At 60.9% G+C, this 16804-nt stretch overlaps 1 protein-coding gene across 1 annotated transcript in view; it reads left to right on the top strand.

The window, feature by feature from the left end:
* AGRN (agrin) overlaps nt 1-16804 on the top strand; it is a 104326-nt gene that overhangs the window by 28945 nt on the left and 58577 nt on the right. The window contains exon 3 of the mRNA XM_041419850.1: nt 12330-12377. Within this exon, the coding sequence (XP_041275784.1) occupies nt 12330-12377 (48 nt within the window). The remainder of the gene's footprint in view (nt 1-12329; nt 12378-16804) is intronic.

Here is a 16804-nt window from a genome sequence, read left to right as displayed (position 1 = left end):
GGTTGTCCCCTTGGTTGTTCCCCCGGTTGTCCCCGGTTGTCCCCTCCTGCCGTGCGGGTTCTGGAGCCGCTCGGCGCGGGGCTCGGCGCGGTTCCCGGCCCGGGAGAGGCTCGGCACGGGCGGCAGGTGGCGGTGCGAGCCCGGGAACGGCGGGGCCGCCTCGGCTGCGCTGCCCCCGCCGGGACCGGGAGCGGCCCGGGCATCGCGGGGGACAGGGGACACCGCGGGGATGTCACCAGCACCGCCCTGCTCCGTCCTGGCTGCTGCTGGGGACAGGGGACACTGGGGTTGTCACCAGCACTACCCTGCTCTGTCCTGGCTGCTGTTAGGGACAGGGGACACCGCGGGGATGTCACCCGTACCGCCCTGCTGTGTCTCTGTTCTGGAGAGGGGACAGGGGATACCTTGGGGGATGTCACCATCACTGGCCTACTGTGTCTTTGTTCTGGAGAGGGGACAGGGGACACACTTTGGGCTGTCACCAGCACTGCCCTGCTCCGTCCTGGCTGCTATTGGGGACAAGGGACACCCTCGAGGGATGTCACCAGCAGTGCTCTGCTGTGTCTCTGTTCTGGAGAGGGGACAGGGGACACCCTCGGGGGGTGTCACCAACACCGCCCTGCTGTGTCTCTGTTCTGGAGAGGGGACAGGGGACACACTTTGGGTGGGCTGTCACCAGCATTGCCCTGCTCTGTCCTGGCTGCTGTTAGGGACAGGGGACACTGGGGTTGTCACCAGCACTGCCCTGCTGTGTCTCTCTTCTGGAGAGGGGACAGGGGACACCCTCGGGGCTTTGTCTCTGTCACCGCCCTGCTGTGTCTCTGTCCTGGCTGCTGTTCCGGACAGGGGACACCCTGGGGGGGTGTCACCAACAGTGTCCTGCTCTGTCCTGGCTGCTGTTGGGGACAGGGGACACCCTCGGGGGGTGTCACCAACAGTGTCCTGCTCTGTCCTGGCTGCTGTTCCGGACAGCCAAGGGACAGGGGACACGCTCTGGGGTTTGTCCCCATCACTGCCCTGCTCCCTCCTGGCTGCTGCTGGGGACAGGGGACACCCTCGGGGGACTGTCCCCCTCCCCACCCCGCTGTCCCCAGCGCCTCTCCCGCGGTGCCCGCCGGGGCTGTGACAAGCCCTGGAGCTGCGGTTCCGGCCGGGAGCGGGGTCCGGGGGCAGAGCTCGGCTTGGGGAGGGGGCTGGCACGCTCCGAGTCCTTGGATCAGCGGGAATTGCGGGAATTGCGCGACTTTAGCTCGGAGGTGCTTCCCGGTGGTTCCCTTCGCGACAGCATTTTGTCCTTCCAGACCCTCCAAGCTCTGCGTGCCAACCTGGGTTGGATTTTTCTGGATTTAGGGGCGAGGCAGAGCCGTGAGAACGCCCCTGGGTGGGATTTGGGGGGTCACTGGGGACAGTGCAGTGACAGGAGAGCAGGGAAGGCTCTGCTGGGCTGGGAGAGGCGACCTGCAGCCACAGATGTGTGACCCACCGCTCCATTCTGGAGCCTTTCCATCCCTTTTCCCAGGGATTTTCCACCCCTTTTCCCAGGGATTTTCCACCCCTGAGCGCATCTGCGTGGCGCGGTGTTGGATCTGCTTAGATAAATTTCTTCAGTGGGGAAAAACCCCTTTTTTTTTTTCAGAAGGGACAGCGCCCATCCAGCGCTTATTGGGCACGCGTTTTGGGGATGTTTCCTGGGAATGGTGTGAATTACCGATCCCCACCCCAGCCCCGCTCCCTCCTCTCCCGCCGAGAGCCTTTAAAAGCTCTTTATTTCCCGGCGCTGCTCAGCGGGGAGTCAAGCTGGGTCCTGCCAAGTGTTAAATGAAATAATTAAAATCCCCGCTTTCCCCCCCCATCCCACCCTCTTCCCGCTCCTCTCGCCGGTAATTAGCCGGGAAAACTGCGGGAGGGGATGGGGAAAGGGAGAAGGAGCGAGCGCCTTTCGCAGGCTCCCTCCTCCTCCTCCTCCTCCTCCTCCTCTTCCTCGTCGCGGAGGAAGCTCGGCGGGCTCCGGGCGCTGTCAGATAAATCCCAATTAGCTCCCTGCCAAACAGGATTAGCGGGAATCGAGCCAGGTGGGGAATCAGCCTGGCAACAGCAGGAGCTGCGGCTCGGCGAGGAGGGCGTGACTGACAGCTGTCAATCATCCCCCCAAAGCGGCAGCTCAGGATTTTGGGAGGAATTTAAGCTCAGGCTGCTGCTGGTGCTGTCGCTTCCCAAGGGTGGAAGCGTGTGTGCTGCTGCCGTGGAGCTCCACGCTGCAGGAATTTTGGGATGACCCCTCCCCGCTGTCCCCAGCCCCTCCTGCCACCCTCTGTGACAGAAATGAAGCCAGCAATGCCACCAGCTCTGGGCTGGCACACGGAGCCCTGGGTGCACAGAGAATTTCCAGGAGAAATTCCAGGCGGGGGGGTGAGGATTGGCTGGGAAATGATGGATTTTCACCGTGTGAGGGCTCCCTTGGCCACCTGTCCCTTGTCCCTCTGTCACAGCAGCCACGGTGGCTTTGTGGCTCCTGTCCCCTGCTGGGGCTGGCTGTCCCCGGGGCACCTGGCTGCTGCCAGGAGGAGGAGGAGGAGGAAGGCTGTGGTGCAGGGGGGTGATGGATGAATCCATCCCTGCTCCATCCACAGACAAAAATCAGGCCCTGGGCAGGCTCTGCACACCTGGGTTGGCTCTCCCTGCTGTCCCTCCTGGAGCCCAAGGTGGCTTTTATGGCCTTTTTTTTTTGCTTTTATATCCTTTTTTTGCTTTTATGGCCTTTTTTTTTTTTTTTTTTTTTTCTATGGCTATTTTAGCTTTTATGGTCATTTTGGCTTTTATGGCTTTTTTTTTTCTTTTTTTTCCTTTTTATTTTTTGCTTTCCTGGCCTTTTTTGCTCGGCCATCTCTTGCTGGGTTCTCCTGCCTGGCCCCTCGTTCCCCAAGGACACATCCCAAAGTGTCCAGGGAAGGGCTGGATGTCCCTGGCTGCCCGAGGAGCAGGTGGCACATGGCGTGTCCCTGCTGTCACTGTCACCAAGGAGGCGGTGAGCTGGATCGCTCTGGGGACAGGGACACTGCTGGACCAAAATGCCACCCCACACTGTGTGGGGTCACAGCAGGGCAGAGGGATCCTGAGCTGCCAGGTCCCATCCCAAATCCCACAAGGGGTGCAGTGTTTGGGTTTCCCAAGAGGATGAGGAGCCAGCCTGTCCCTGCTGGAGCTGCAGCCTCCAAAGGCTGCCCCTGAAAGTGGCCCCGCAGTGGCTTGGAGGGGACAGAAAGGGACAGGGGTGATTTGCATGTGAAAACAGCACGGGGAGGATGCAGAGATGATTCCCTCTGGGAATTGTTCACAGCCCAGCCTGGCCTTATCCTGGATTGCTGGGGAGGTGCAAAGATGATTCCCTCTGGGAATTGTTCACAGCTGAGCCTGGCTTTATCCTGGATTGCTGGTCTGGCTCTGAAACCCTGCTCAAGGGGGGACAGGAGGGGACAGGGATGGTCACAGTGGTGACAGCAGGGCAGGGTCTGGGTGGGGGCATCGGGCAGGAATTGGGCACCTGTGTCATGGGAAAGATGGAGCTGGGATGGGAATGGGGAGGAACTGGGATGGGAAGGATGGAGGAACTGGGATGGGGACGATGGAGCTGCGATGGGAAGGATGCAGGAACAGGAGAAGCATGCAGGAGCAGCAGAAGGATGCAGGGAGGTTTCCAGAGGAGCAATCTCCTGGACGTGACTTGGTTTCCCCCCCCCTTTTTCCTCAGTTTTTCTCCTTGGAATTGCACCTTGGGATGCTCCCAGCCCTCGGAGAGGAGCAGGGGGGCTTTGTGGGGTGCCTGGGGGGCGGCTGTCCCCCACGGGGACCTGCAGGCTCCTGGAGGGGTGCCCTGCTGAAAGACCACCCAGTGTCCCCCTCGTGTCCCCGCGGGAGGGGCGGGTGGGAGGATTCTTTCATCTTTGTGTCCCTCGGGCTGCAGGTGGACTGCCAAGGTGGGGGAAAGGATTCTTGGAAGGGGCTGGGAGGGGAACCTCCCCCTGGCAAAGGTTTTTCTCCCAAGCTGTTGCTTTTTGGAGGAGCGGGAAGCAGGAATGCTGCGGGAAGCAGGAATGCTGCGGGAAGCAGGAATTCTGAGCAGCCCCCACAGCTGCCTCGGTGGAGCCACAAGCCCCAGACACCCCGGAGGGAGAGGGGAAGCTCCTGGAGGCTGCAGGGGAAGCTGAGCTTCCCTCCCTCCCTGCTGCTGCTGAGCTCGGGGAAACCCTCGGGGCTCGGAGCAGCTGCTCTGCCCGGAGCTTCCCTGTCCCCTCCGCACACCCCCGCGGTGTCCATCTGTCCTGGGAGGGGTTGGAGGATCCTCCTGGTGCTGCCAGCCCCTCTGCAGCACCCTCCTGCCCCGTTTTTTGGGGGGATAAGCCAGCCCCTGGCGTGGCACAGCTGTGGGGTCAGCCCAGGTTCTCTGTGACCCCGGCACCTTCCCCTTGAGGGGTTTTTCCTGCAGCCTCCAGAGCTTCCTCCCTGGTGAGGAAGAGCTCGGCTGTGCTGGCTGAGGGATGATCCTGATGCCCTGAAAGTGCCATTCCGGTGGCAGGGAATTGCTTGTGTTTTGCCAGGAATGCCAGTCCTGGCTGAGCCTCCAGCTGGAGCTCCCGGATTTGTGTTTGGGGCAGCAGCAATCCCTGCCCGGGGCTGCGGCAGCGCTCTCAGCCCATTGTTGGACCTTCACCCAGCCCTGCCCGTGGCACCTTTCCCATCCCTGCGGGCAGCAGGGGAGCAGGAAAAGCCAGGGATGGAGCAGTTCGATCCCTGCTCCTTCCTCCCGGCTGGTTTTGAGCAAGGCTGTGCCCGCTCCGTGCCGATAACACCCTAAAAAAACACCAGCCGGGTTTTCCCCTGCTGTTCCCGTGGCTCTGCCGTCCCCGGGGGTCTCTCGGCAGAGGTGCGAGCCTTCCTCCACCACCCTCACCCCTGCCACCCCTCCCTGCTCATCCAGGGGGGTCCTGGGGGGGGTCTCCCCACCCTTCTCTGCGCTGCCCACGCCTTGCCCGGGGTGGGAGCGGCTCCTGCGCGACCCCCGCCGCCCCCGCTCTTTGTCTGCGCCGCGCCCCTGCGCCCCCGCTCCCCTTTGTTGGGCACCGAGCGCTCGGAGGGGCTCGCCGAGCCCCCCCCCGCGCCGGGGTCGGGCCGAGGGGCGGGCGGAGGGAGGGAGGGAAGGAGGGAAGGAGGCAGGGAGGGCTGCAGGGAGGGAGGGGGCAGCTCCGGGGCTCGCTCCGCGCTGCCGCTCCCTTGTCTGATGCTGCGCGGCCCCTTCCCCGCACGGAGACCACCGCGACTGGGGATCCACCTCCCTCCCTCCCACCCATCCATCCTCCATCCCTCCCATCCATCCTCCATCCCTCCCTCCCGCCGCTCCATGCCGGGCTCCGCGCGGAGCCGCGCTCCGGCCGGGAGGGAGCGGCATGTCCGAGCGGCGTGAGGCGGGCACTGCCCTGCCCGGAGCCTGCCCGGAGCCCTGCCCGCCGGCCCGAGCCGCGGCCGGCTGCTGGAGAGCCGGGCTCGCCCGGGGAGCGAGCGGGGATGGAGCTGAGAGGAGCCCCGGAGGGCGAGAGGGAGCGTCTGCCTTGGGCTGAGCTGCATCCCTGAATCCTCGGGCTGCTCCCGGAATCCTTGGGCTGATCCTGGAATTTTGGGCTGCTCCCGGAATCCTCGGGCTGATCCTGGAATCCTTGGGCTGATCCTGGAATTTTGGGCTGCTCCCGGAATCCTCCGGCTGCTCCCGGAATCCTTGAGCTGATCCTGGAATTTTGGACTGCTCCCGGAATCCTCGGGCTGATCCCGGAATCCTTGGGCTGATCCTGGAATCTTGGCTGCTCCTGGAATTTTGGGTTTCTCCCGCAGCCCTTGGGCTGATCCTGGAATTTTGGGCTGCTCCCGGAATCCTTGGGCTGATCCCGGAATTTTGGGCTGATCCCGGAATCTTTGGGCTGCTCCCGGAATCTTGGCTGCTCCTGGAATTTTGGGTTTCTCCCGCAGCCCTTGGGCTGATCCTGGAATTCTTGGCTGCTCCCGGAATCCTTGGGCTGATCCTGGAATTTTGGGCTTCTCCGGGAATCCTTGGGCTGCTCCCAGAATCTTGGCTGCTCCTGGAAATTTGGCTGCTCACGGAATTTTGGGTTTCTCCCAGAATCTTGGCTGCTCACGGAATTTTGGGTTTCTCCTGGAATTTTGGCCGTTCCTGGCTGCGAGGAAGGTCAGAGGCTGCCGGACGTGTCCTGGAGGAGCCGCTGGACAGCGGAGGGAGCTCCGTGTGCCCGGAGCGAGGCCGGCCTGGATCTGAGAGGTGATCCCCCAGGATTTGAGAGGTGATCCCACAGGATCTGAGAGGTGATCCCACAGGATTTGAGAGGTGATCCCCCAGGATCTGAGAGGTGATCCCCCAGGATCTGAGAGGTGATCCCACAGGATTTGAGAGGTGATCCCAGAGGATCTGAGAGGATATCCTGGAGAATCTCAGAGGTTATCACAGAGGATCTCAGAGGTTATCACAGAGGATCTCAGAGGTTATCCTGGAGGATCCCAGAAGATATCCCAGAGGTTCTCAGAGATTATCCTGGAGGATCCCAGAAGATATCCCGGAGGATCTCACAGGATATCCCAGAGGACAGCACTATTCCCGAGCCTGGCAGTGCTCCTGTGCTGGCACTGTCCCTGTCCCTGCGCTGCTCCTGCTGTGACATTCCCACCATTCCCACCCCAGCGTGTCCTTGTCCTGGTGGGCTCAGCCACGGATTCGGAGCCCTGGGATTTTGGTTTGCTTTCTGGGGATTTCTCTTTGCTTTCTGGGGGCACCCATGGATTGACACCTCAGGGGCTGGCTGAGTGTCCCTGTGCCTCCGGAGCGGGCTGGAGCTGTCCCCAAGCTGTCCCCAAGGCCACGCCTCTGCCATGGCATCGCCGGGCTCAGAGTCCTGAAGGTGCCCCCATCCTGCTGCCAGCCGAGATGGGAACCTCTGGGAAAACTTAGGCTGCCAAAATCACCAAAATAAGAGGAAAGGCATCCACGTGAGCCTCGCGGTGACTCCTCCAGGGTGTGACAGCCCAGCATGACAGCGTGCCAGTACCCCATGGCGCCGGGAGCCCTGGAGCGGGACCGGCTGTACCAGCACAAGGTGTCCCTGGTGGTGCGCTACTTCATGATCCCCTGCAACATCTGCCTCATCCTGCTGGCCACCTCCACGCTGGGATTCGCCGTGCTGCTCTTCCTCAATAACTGTAGGTGTCCCCGAGAGGGGCAGGCTGGCCGAGGGGGGCTCCTGGGGACAGCTCGGCTCCTCCCGGAGCTGCTCCTGCCTTGGGGACAATCCCGGGGTTGGCAGCTTCCTGCCCCATGCCTTGGGGACAGTCCTGGAGCTGCTCCTGCCTTGGGGACAATCCTTGGGCACCGAGCGCTCGGAGGGGCTCGCCGAGCCCCCCCCCGCGCCGGGGTCGGGCCGAGGGGCGGGCGGAGGGAGGGAGGGAAGGAGGGAAGGAGGCAGGGAGGGCTGCAGGGAGGGAGGGGGCAGCTCCGGGCTCGCTCCGCGCTGCCGCTCCCTTGTCTGATGCTGCGCGGCCCCTTCCCCGCACGGAGACCACCGCGACTGGGGATCCACCTCCCTCCCTCCCACCCATCCATCCTCCATCCCTCCCATCCATCCTCCATCCCTCCCTCCCGCCGCTCCATGCCGGGCTCCGCGCGGAGCCGCGCTCCGGCCGGGAGGGAGCGGCATGTCCGAGCGGCGTGAGGCGGGCACTGCCCTGCCCGGAGCCCTGCCCGGAGCCCTGCCCGGAGCCCTGCCCGGAGCCCTGCCCGGAGCCCTGCCCGGAGCCCTGCCCGGAGCCCTGCCCGGAGCCTGCCCAGAGCCTGCCCGGAGCCTGCCCGGAGCCTGCCCGGAGCCCTGCCCGCCGGCCCGAGCCGCGGCCGGCTGCTGGAGAGCCGGGCTCGCCCGGGGAGCGAGCGGGGATGGAGCTGAGAGGAGCCCCGGAGGGCGAGAGGGAGCGTCTGCCTTGGGCTGAGCTGCATCCCTGAATCCTCGGGCTGCTCCCGGAATCCTTGGGCTGATCCTGGAATTTTGGGCTGCTCCCGGAATCCTCCGGCTGCTCCCGGAATCCTTGGGCTGATCCCGGAATTTTGGACTGCTCCCGGAATCCTTGGGCTGATCCCGGAATTTTGGGCTGCTCCCGGAACCCTTGGGCTGATCCTGGAATCCTTGGGCTGATCCTGGAATTTTGGGCTGCTCCCGGAATCCTCCGGCTGCTCCCGGAATCCTTGAGCTGATCCTGGAATTTTGGACTGCTCCCGGAATCCTCGGGCTGATCCCGGAATCCTTGGGCTGATCCTGGAATTTTGGGCTGATCCTGGAATTTTGGACTGCTCCCGGAATCCTTGGGCTGATCCCGGAATTTTGGGCTGATCCCGGAATCTTTGGGCTGCTCCCGGAATCTTGGCTGCTCCTGGAATTTTGGGTTTCTCCCGCAGCCCTTGGGCTGATCCTGGAATTCTTGGCTGCTCCCGGAATCCTTGGGCTGATCCTGGAATTTTGGGCTTCTCCGGGAATCCTTGGGCTGCTCCCAGAATCTTGGCTGCTCCTGGAAATTTGGCTGCTCACGGAATTTTGGGTTTCTCCCAGAATCTTGGCTGCTCACGGAATTTTGGGTTTCTCCTGGAATTTTGGCCGTTCCTGGCTGCGAGGAGGGTCAGAGGCTGCCGGACGTGTCCTGGAGGAGCCGCTGGACAGCGGAGGGAGCTCCGTGTGCCCGGAGCGAGGTCGGCCTGGATCTGAGAGGTGACCCCCCAGGATCTGAGAGGTGATCCCAGAGGATCTGAGAGGTGATCGCCCAGGATCTGAGAGGTGATCCCAGAGGATCTGAGAGGATATCCCACAGGATCTGAGAGGTGATCCCACAGGATTTGAGAGGTGATCCCCCAGGATCTGAGAGGTGATCCCCCAGGATCTGAGAGGTGATCCCACAGGATCTGAGAGGTGATCCCACAGGATTTGAGAGGTGATCCCACAGGATCTGAGAGGTGATCCCACAGGATTTGAGAGGTGATCCCAGAGGATCTGAGAGGATATCCTGGAGAATCTCAGAGGTTATCACAGAGGATCTCAGAGGTTATCCTGGAGGATCTCGGTGGTGATCCTGGAGGATCCCAGAAGATATCCCAGAGGTTCTCAGAGATTATCCTGGAGGATCCCAGAAGATATCCCGGAGGATCTCACAGGATATCCCAGAGGACAGCACTATTCCCGAGCCTGGCAGTGCTCCTGTGCTGGCACTGTCCCTGTCCCTGCGCTGCTCCTGCTGTGACATTCCCACCATTCCCACCCCAGCGTGTCCTTGTCCTGGTGGGCTCAGCCACGGATTCGGAGCCCTGGGATTTTGGTTTGCTTTCTGGGGATTTCTCTTTGCTTTCTGGGGGCACCCATGGATTGACACCTCAGGGGCTGGCTGAGTGTCCCTGTGCCTCCGGAGCGGGCTGGAGCTGTCCCCAAGCTGTCCCCAAGGCCACGCCTCTGCCATGGCATCGCCGGGCTCAGAGTCCTGAAGGTGCCCCCATCCTGCTGCCAGCCGAGATGGGAACCTCTGGGAAAACTTAGGCTGCCAAAATCACCAAAATAAGAGGAAAGGCATCCACGTGAGCCTCGCGGTGACTCCTCCAGGGTGTGACAGCCCAGCATGACAGCGTGCCAGTACCCCATGGCGCCGGGAGCCCTGGAGCGGGACCGGCTGTACCAGCACAAGGTGTCCCTGGTGGTGCGCTACTTCATGATCCCCTGCAACATCTGCCTCATCCTGCTGGCCACCTCCACGCTGGGATTCGCCGTGCTGCTCTTCCTCAATAACTGTAGGTGTCCCCGAGAGGGGCAGGCTGGCCGAGGGGGGCTCCTGGGGACAGCTCGGCTCCTCCCGGAGCTGCTCCTGCCTTGGGGACAATCCTGGGATTCGCAGCTCCCTGCCCCATGCCTTGGGGAGAATCCCCGGGTTGGCAGCTCCCTGCTCCATGCCTTGGGGACAATCCTGGGGTTGGCAGCTCCCTGCTGCCTTGGGGACAATCCTGGGATTCGCAGCTCCCTGCCCCATGCCTTGGGGAGAATCCCCGGGTTGGCAGCTCCCTGCTCCATGCCTTGGGGACAATCCTGGGGTTGGCAGCTCCCTGCTGCCTTGGGGACAATCCTGGGATTCGCAGCTCCCTGCCCCATGCCTTGGGGAGAATCCCCGGGTTGGCAGCTCCCTGCTCCATGCCTTGGGGACAATCCTGGGGTTGGCAGCTCCCTGCCCCATGCCTTGGGGACAATCCCAGCGTTGGCAGCTCCCTGCTCCATGCCTTGGGGACAATCCTGGAGCTGCTCCTGCCTTAGGGGCAATCCCAGGATTAGCAGCTCCCTGCCCCATGCCTTGGGGACAATCCTGGGATTGGCAGCTCCCTGCCCCATGCCTTGGGGACAATCCTGGAGCTGCTCCTGCCTTGGAGACAATCCTGGGATTGGCAGCTCCCTGCCCCACACTTTGGGGACAATCCTGGAGCTGCTCCTGCCTTGGGGACAATCCTGGGATTGGCAGCTCCCTGCCCCATGCCTTGGGGACAATCCCGGGATTGGCAGCTCCCTGCCCCACGCCTTGGGGACAATCCCAGCGTTGGCAGCTCCCTGTCCCACTTTTCCCTGGCAGGGAAGCGGGAGCAGAGCTGTGAGGGTGGCTCTGCGTGGGCCAGGACAGCTCCCACCTGCTGCTGCTGCTGCTGCTGCTCCTGGCAGGCTGCATCCCAAATCCGGGTGGGGATCTGGGAATGGGGGATTTGAGAAGGGGTGGAGATGTGAGGATTTGAGAAGGGCTGGTGATGATCTGGGGGATGTGAGGATTTGGAAGGGCTGCTGGGAGTGATGATCTGGTAGATGTGAGGCTTTGGGAAGGGCAGGTGATGATCCAGGGGATGTGAGGATTTGGAAGGGCAGGAGATTCCTGGGGGGATGTGAGTCTTTGGAAGGGCAGGTGATGATTGGGGGGATGTGAGGATTTGGGAAGGGCAGGTGATGATCCGGGGGATGTGAGGATTTGGGAAGGGCAGGTGATGATCCAGGGGATGTGAGGATTTGGGAAGGGCAGGTGATGATCCCAGGGATGTGAGGATTTGGGAAGGGCAGGAGATGCCTGGGTGGATGTGAGGATTTGGGAAGGGCAGGAGATGCCTGGGTGGATGTGAGGATCCCTGAGCTCTGGCTGTGAATCTGATCCCTGGTGCAGCTGAGTCGATCCCTTGGCTGTGGATCCAGGATTTCTGCCCGGCTCCTGCTCCCCTTCCCAAGGAACATCCCATCTCCAGATGGGGGAAAGCCCAGGGAGGGCAGGCAGATCCTCCAGCCTGGCTTTGGGGTGTGCAGCTCCTCCTGGGGGAGCTGAGCTCGGGGATAAACCCTGGAAAACCCTCGGATGTCTCCACGGAGCGTGCTGGGGTGGGGTTATCTCTGCCACAGCCCGGCCCCATCCCAAATCCCAGGTTTTGGGTGTTTCCCCTGCAGCGTGGGAGGGGTTTTGGAGCTTGAGGGCGCTCAGCTCAGCTCCCCTGAGCTGAGTCAGGGTCCCCAAACACAGAGGGGTGGCAGGTGACCCTTCTTTGGTGACACCCACGGCAGCTTGCAGTTCTGCTGCCCCTTTCTCCCACTTTTTGGGGGCTGCAGCATTCCTGCTCTGGGGTAACCTGCTGGCTAGGTGTGTGTGGGGTGGTCCACAGCAGGATTGGCCTCACAGCCCCCAGGAGATGGGGCAGGACAGGCTGGGGCAGGTCCCAGCCCCGCCAGGCTCCAGTGGTACCTGGGGCTGTCCCAGACTGGGCTTGGGTGATCCTGGGACCTCCTGGGAGCCAAACCTGCTCAGGGAGGGATAAAACAGCACCCCAAAAAGGGCTGGGGGCAGGGCTGTGCCCGAGGAACCTATGACAGCTCCATCAGTACCTGGAACTGTCCCAAACTGGATTTTGGTGATGCTGCCTCCTGTTCCTGCCGCTCCCTCCTGCCTCCAGCAGCTCCTGGGAGCCAAACCTGCTCAGGGAGGGATAAAACAGCACCCCAAAAAGGGCTGGGGGCAGGGCTGTGCCCGAGGAACCCGTGACAGCTCCATTGGTACCTGGGGCTGTCCCAAACCGGGTTTGGGTGATGCTGCCTCCTCTTCCTGCCGCTCCCTCCTGCCTCCAGCAGCTCCTGGGAGCCAAACCTGCTCGAGGAGGGATAAAACAGCACCCCAAAACGGGCTGGGGGCAGGGCTGTTCCCGAGGAACCCGTGACAGCTCCGTGGTTTTTGTTTCCTTGCAGACAAACCCAACAGTTACTTCACGCAGACGCCGCCGCCGCCGCGGGATGGTGAGTGCAGAGTGTCCCCACGGGCCTGGGGACAGCGGGAGCCTCTCCTGGGCTGGCCTGTCCCCAAGGGCCTGGGGACAGCGGGAGCCTCTCCTGGGCTGGCCTGTCCCTCAGGGAAACGGCTCCTGACCCCACTGATCCCTGGGGATTTCGGGTCCCTTCCAGCCCAGCTGCTCCCTGAGCCCTGGCAGTGCTGGGGGTGCCGGGTTTGGGTGAGGAGGGAGGGCAGTGCTCCCTTTTTCCAGGGATTTTCCTGGCTGGATGCAGGATTTGGGTGAGGAGGGAGGACAGTGCTCCCTTTTTCCATGGATTTTCCTGGGATGCAGGATTTGGGTGAGGAGGGAGGGCAGGAGCCCCTCAGTGCTCCCTTTTTCCAGGGATTTTCCTGGGATGCAGGATTTGGGTGAGGAGGGAGGGTAGTGCCCCTCAGTGCTCCCTTTTTCCAGGGAATTTCCTGTCTGGATGCAGGATTTGGGTGAGGAGGGAGGGCAGGAGCCCCTCAGTGCTCCCTTTTTCCAGGGATTTTCCTGGGATGCAGGGTTTGGGTGAGGAGGGAGGGTAGGAACCCCTCATGCTCCCTTTTTCCAGGGATTTTCCTGGCTGCAAGCAGGGAAGGGCTGGAAAAGGTGAATTTCCTGCAGACTTGCATTTTCATTCTTGCCTCTCCCACCTTTCCTCTGGTTTCACAGACAACTTTGGGGTTTTTTTTTTTTTTTTTTTTTTTGCATTTTTTGTTTTGTTTTTGTGAGGTTCTTATCAGCCTCAGGAGCTGCTGGATGCAGGGCAGGCAAGCCCAGGCTGAGATAAAACCATCACAGGAGCTTTGTTCCCTTTTAAAACCAGGCTTAAAACCCCTGCCTTTGCTGGCAGGCTCTTCCCCCACCTTCAGGTGCACAGATAAGAGCCCAGCAAACAAAAAAAACAGCAGCCAATCAACAACCTGCTCCTTGCCTTTTTTTTTTTTTTTTTTTTTTTTTTTCCCAATTTTTACCTCCCCTGCTGGGGGTGGGGGGAGAAAAGGACGTGAGATAAAATGTGATTAATCTATAATTGGCCCGGGGAAAGCGAAAAATAAACCCCCACGTGGGTGGAACTGCTGGCTCAGGGCTCCAAAACACCAACAGCCCAGCCCAGCCAGATGCCAGGCTTCCAAAAGATCCCTCTGCAGATGGAAAGGCGCCCGTTTCGGGGGGTCCTGGGGAGGGAACTCCTGCTGTGGGGGGCACGAGGTGTTTTTGGGGGCCAGGGCACACGGGGAGGGGGTCCCTGCTGGGGGAGGGGATGGGTTTGTGTTCTGTTCCTGCCCGGGCTGGGTTTGGTGTGCTTTGGGGCTGGGAGAACGCGGGGGCTTGGGTGAGGAGCCGGGGGGATAAAGGGTTGGATAAACCTGGAGGTTTGGGGAGGTCCCTGCCCCTCCCAAAGCTGGGCAGGGTCAGTGTCCAGCCTAGCAAAGCCAGGCAGGGTCAGTGTCCAGCCTAACAAAGCCGGGCAGGGTCAGTGTCCAGCCTAGCAAAGCCGGGCAGGGTCACTGTCCAGCCTAACAAAGCCGGGCAGGGTCAGTGTCCAGCCTAGCAAAGCCAGGCAGGGTCACTGTCCAGCCTAACAAAGCCGGGCAGGGTCAGTGTCCAGCCTAGCAAAGCCAGAGCTCGGGCCGGGGGTGCAGGAAGCCCCCTGCCCCAGAGGTGGCAGCGGGGTTGGGCGGCTCCTCCTCGCTGCCCACCCCGCGTGAGATGCGATGAATATTTGAATATTGATGAGCAGGGCTGAATATTTAAATATTGATGGGCGGGGCCAAACATTTGAATATTGATGAGCAGGGCTGGGCTGGGGGACAGGAGCCGCCAGCCCAGCCGCTCTCCATGGCAACGGGCACCTCGCTCAGGCGGAATTAATTAATGCCCAGCCCGAATTATTAGTGCCCCCCCCCGAATTAATTAATGCCCAGCCCGAATTATTAGTGCCCCAGCCCAAATTAATGCCCAGCCCGAATTATTAGTGCCCTCCCCGAATTAATTAATGCCCAGCCCTGCCATTCCCGCTGCCCTTTTGGGCACAAGTTTTTGGTTGTTTTTTTGGTTTTTTTTTTTTGTTGTTGTTTGTTTGGGTTTTTTTTGCCAATATACCCTTTTTTGAGCACAGTGAATCTAACAGATTAAAACAACAATATTTTATCTGTGTGAGTAAACTGCACACTAAATAATTGAAACCATTTCCTTCAAATGAATGGGAATAATTCCGTTCTTCATTTAAATCCGAAACAGATTTTTACTTTAAATTAAGAATGAACTCCGTGTCTCAGGAGCCCCTGGACACGGCCGTGGGTGGGTGCAGCCCAGCTCCTCCCTTGGCATCCCAGGGCTGCTCCCTGTTGGCATTCCCTGCAATTCCAGCGTTTTCCTGGCTGGGCAAGGCTCCCCCATCCCTGTGCAGAGCAGAGCCCGTGGCTGGCTGGTGGCCATTCCCAGGTGTCTGGTGACCATTCCTGGGTGGTGGCCATTCCCACGTGGCTGGTGACCATTCCCAAGTGGCTGGTGGCCATTCCCAAGTGGCTGGTGACCATTCCTGGCTGGCTGGTGGCCATTCCCAATTGGCTAGTGGCCATTCCCAAGTGCCTGGTGACCATTCCCAGGTGCCTGGTGGCCATTCCCCGTTGCCTGGTGGCCCCTCCCGGGCTGGCCCTGCCCTCCCCTCCCCGTGCCAGCCGTCCCTGCAGCCCTGGAGCCCCGCGGGCACCGCTGGGCACGGGGAGGTGGGGCTGGGGCCATCTGCCCCGGCAGCCCCTGCCGAGCCCCCGCCTGCCAGGCCTGCCCTGCTAACGAAGCTGGGCTAATTAGGATCTCGGGAAGTGGCCTGCCTGGCAGTTCCAAACTGAAAAAGGAGATTTCGATGGGAGCTTGGGAAGGAATTCTTTCCAGGGAGGATGAGGAGGGCCTGGTGCTGCTTATTCCATGGATTGCCTTTTTTTCTCCTTTTTTATCCTCTTTCCCCCCCTTTTTATCCTCTTTTTCCCCCTTTTTGATCTTCATTTTCCCCCCTTTTTCTCTTTTTTCCTGCCTTTCTACCCTTTTTTCCCGCCTTTCTAGTGCCCATTGGGATGTCCTTTCCCTTGCCTTTTCCTCTGCCTTTTTCCCACCTTTCCCCCGCCCCTTTTCTTGGTTTTTTTCCTGCTTTTTTTCCTACCTTTTTCCCCCTCCTTTCCCCCTCCTTTTTTTCCTGCCCCTTCTCCCCCATTTTTTCCCTTTTTCCTCCCTTTTCCCTTCCCTTCCCCTCCAAGCCAACCCCATCTCCCCTGGCGCTGCTCCCCAGCTCTGTTCCCACTCCCCATCCCCTTCCCTGGTGATGAATCCCACAATTCCCATTTTTTACACCTCATCTGCATTTTAAAAACCCCAAAGAAAGGGAAAGAGCAGCGCTGGGAAGTGCAGGAGAGACTCAGACTCTTCAGAAAAACGATGAATCCCTTTAGATGCCGGTGGGAGAGGAGGAGAATCCTTTTCCTTTTGATTTCCTGGGATTTATCTGGTGCTGGGTTTGCAGCTCCAGAGTCTCCAGGCAGTCAAAGGCAAACGGCTGGGAATTAAAGTGTAAATGAGGGGTTGGATTTTGGGATTCCTCTTTTCCCTCATTCTGTGGGTGAGGCTCTGGTTCTGCCGTGTGGGGTGCCCTGGGAGGGGGCACTGGGGGGCACTGGGGGGAACTGGGGCAGGGAGCATCTCAAGGAATGGGTGGAGCTGTCCCAGGGAAGGGGGAAATTGGATTTTAGGGAAAGGTTTGAGGCCCCCTCTGTGTGTGTCCCCATGTCCCCTGTGTGTCCCTGTACCCATTGGGATGTCCCTGTGCCCGCAGGGTGCCAGGGCATGCTCTGTGGCTTCGGGGCCGTGTGTCCCTGTGCCCATGGGATGTTCCTGTGCCCATTGGGATGTCCCTGTACCCATGGGATGTCCCCATGCCCATTGGGATGTCCCAGTCCCCACAGGGTGCCATGGGATGCTGTGTGGGTTTGGTGAACCCCATGAGTGTGTCCCCATGCCCATTGGGATGTCCCCGTGCCCATTGGGATGTCTCCATGCCCATGGGATGTCCCTGTGCCCATGGGATGTCCCCGTGCCCATTGGGATGTCTCCATGCCCATGGGATGTCCCTGTGCCCATGGGATGTCCCCGTGCCCATTGGGATGTTCCCATGCCCACTGTGATGTCCCTGTGCCCGCAGGGTGCTGGGGCATGCTCTGTGGCTTTGGGGCCATGTGTCCCTGTACCCATGGGATGTCCCTGTGCCCATTGGGATGTCCCCATGCCCATTGGGATGTCCTGGTGCCCATTGGGATGTCCCTGTGCCCTCAGGGTGCCGGGGCATGCTCTGTGGCTTTGGGGCCGTGTGTCCCTGTACCCATGGGATGTCCCCATGCCCATGGGATGTCCCAGTCC

Source organism: Onychostruthus taczanowskii, unplaced genomic scaffold (assembly GCF_017590055.1).
Source record: "Onychostruthus taczanowskii isolate IOZ18803 unplaced genomic scaffold, ASM1759005v1 scaffold61, whole genome shotgun sequence".
Lineage (NCBI taxonomy): Eukaryota > Metazoa > Chordata > Aves > Passeriformes > Passeridae > Onychostruthus > Onychostruthus taczanowskii.
Note: the sequence above shows the minus strand (reverse complement) of the source record. Positions and strands in the feature narration are given on the sequence as shown.